General features: G+C 41.8%; 1 protein-coding gene across 1 annotated transcript in view; it reads left to right on the top strand.

Moving 5' to 3' along the window:
- LOC112972237 (histone H2A.Z) overlaps positions 1–1,001 on the top strand; it is a 2,496-nt gene extending 1,495 nt beyond the window's left edge. The window contains exons 4-5 of the mRNA XM_026078463.1: positions 320–449; positions 603–1,001. Of these exons, the coding sequence (XP_025934248.1) occupies positions 320–449; positions 603–664 (192 nt within the window). The 3' untranslated portion in view covers positions 665–1,001. The remainder of the gene's footprint in view (positions 1–319; positions 450–602) is intronic.
- Positions 1,002–2,462: the final 1,461 nt, after the last annotated feature.

Genomic DNA, 2,462 nt, shown 5'->3' with positions numbered 1-2,462 from the left:
TAAATGCTTCCTGAGGAGACCATGGAACTTCTTGCTCTGCATCTTGTGCAGAGCAGGTAGCTGTGGCTTATAGTGAAGAGGCAAGTGTGAAGTGTTTCATAAAATGTACAGTTACAGCTTGTCCCACCTGCTGCAAAACAATACTCTTTCCTTGGGGAAAACCAAATCTAAAGCTGTAAAAGAGGARCTGGTTAAAAAGATGTGCTGTTTGCTGTCTTCTTGTCACTAATCAGTTGGTGTAGAGAAGAAAAGAGCTAAAGCCATGCAATTGGTCTCCTTTGACTTGCTTAACTCAGTCTAAAAATATTCTTGTCTTCAGGTTCTTGAGCTGGCAGGAAATGCATCCAAAGACTTGAAGGTGAAACGTATCACTCCCCGTCACTTGCAGCTTGCAATTAGAGGAGATGAAGAATTGGACTCTCTCATTAAGGCAACAATTGCTGGTGGTGGTATGTAACTTGCTTTCTAACTTTTGTATTAAGACTATTGGACTTCTTGCCGCTTAAAGGTTGCTTAATAATTCTATTTAAAGTGCAGAGTTTTTAGCAAAATCACTGAAGAGAAGTAACATGATTTTAATTCTTGGTATTGCTCTTTCTTAGGTGTAATACCACATATCCACAAATCTCTCATTGGAAAGAAAGGACAACAGAAAACTGTCTAAAGGATACCAGGATTCCATGTTATCTCAGGACTCTAAGTACTTAATTGTCCAGTGTTGGTGATTCCAGTGGACTGTATCTGTGAAACACAATTTTGCCTTTTTGTAACTTTGAGAAGCTAAAGCTCACTGAGCTTTCTAACAAACCAAATTTCTGCATTGAAGTCTTAACCGTATTTAAGTGTTACCATGGCTTCAAAGAAGCTATTGTATTTGTAGTGGGTTTTGATTGAGCTGACTGTTTTTAGATTGGTTTGATTTAAGTAAAGGAAGTGTTTGGTTTTGTACAGACTTTTCATCCACTAGAGTGGAAATATTCAATAAATGTTATATCAATACCAATTGTCTCATGTATAGTAACTGAAAAAACGCTTGGTCTCAGTTATGCAGCTCTGAAGAAGAGTAGTTCCAAGAACACGCAACTGTAACAGTTCTCCAAGCTGTTAAGTACTGCAGGTATCTGTATTTTCAAATGGAAACATAGCGCAGTATTCTAGGACTATTTAGTAGGTATGGTGTGCATGTTTCACCCCATCAGGTTAACACAAATTCTTAATTATTGAGCCTGATGTATAGAATGGCCTTTAGAAAGGTATATCTAAGGGCTGTGTTATGTAAGGACAGATTTACTTGATAGTAGCCTTCCAGCTATCATGGATGAAGAAGAATGTGAGCTTTCTGACTGGAGGCTGAAAATCTAAAACTTCTGTCTATATGTTTCTGTAGTATTTCTGTTAATGAAAGGCCATGGATAAATCCATAAAAGCAATGAGAAATGTACTGCAGTAGTCCCTACTGGCTCATAATATACTTTGGGGGGGAGCCTAAAACACTTCCAAGGTAGCAGTCTCTTTAAGCTTGACTGAGTGCTTTGTCAACAAGGCCAAGTGTGTATACTGATTCTATCAAATGCCAATGGAAAACCTGTTGTCAAAGTAACTGTCTTAGCTCACTGATCTGAATCTGAAGTTAAAACTACTTGTGTTCTGTTATTCTTATGACCTACTGTGATTAGGTGAGAAACTACCAATCTATCCTTCAACTCTAACTTGTAAATTTGTTATTAGAACTTCTGCCTCAGCTCTAGGAAGGTCATGGATACTGTATCCTCAGCAGCAGCAGACTGATGGAAGTTCTGGTCTGGTTTCCTTTACCTGTGCTTTCCTAGCTCCCTTTAAGTTTTTATTTAAAATATGTGTATATGTTAATATCTTTAAAAAAAAAAAAAACTGCTGTGCTATGTTCTTGTTGCTGAGGCAAAAAGTCTTGTAAAGACTCACTCTTGGATGTGGTGAAATGAATGGGGACAGCAAACTCCATGCTATCTAGAACCACTTCTCTTCCAGCAATTCACTACTTCAGATAAAGATGCTTCTGCATTAAACGAGGCTAATCTGTTTTGGCAGCCTCTTGCAGGTAATGTGCTCTGCTRCAGCATTGTCGCTAGAAGGTGTTGACCTGGATTTTAAACGCTGGCTCGATCTATATTAAACAACTGCATTCATCCTCTTAAAAGTAGGTGCCTCACTGTGGCGGTGGCTAAGTGCTCTCCTCCCGGCACAGCAGCTCTCGGCGASAGCCGAGGGAGCTCGCTAATTATAGCGAGCAGCGACAAGCGCCCTCAAGCGTGATTACCGCATTGTAAAGAATGCAAAACCGGGGGCTCGTCTCCCCCTTGCAAGGGCCGGGCCGGGCCGCAGCGCCGCGCCAGCACGCAGCCGCCCGCCCGGTAGTTTTCCACCGCGGCCGGTGCCCGAGGCGCGGGGAAGGAAGGGGCGGGCGGGGGGCGGAGCCAGGACCC

Source organism: Apteryx rowi, unplaced genomic scaffold, assembly GCF_003343035.1.
Source record: "Apteryx rowi isolate R43461 unplaced genomic scaffold, aptRow1 scaffold_48, whole genome shotgun sequence".
Lineage (NCBI taxonomy): Eukaryota > Metazoa > Chordata > Aves > Apterygiformes > Apterygidae > Apteryx > Apteryx rowi.
The sequence above is the reverse complement of the archived record's forward strand: the minus strand, read 5'-3'. Positions and strand labels throughout refer to the sequence as shown.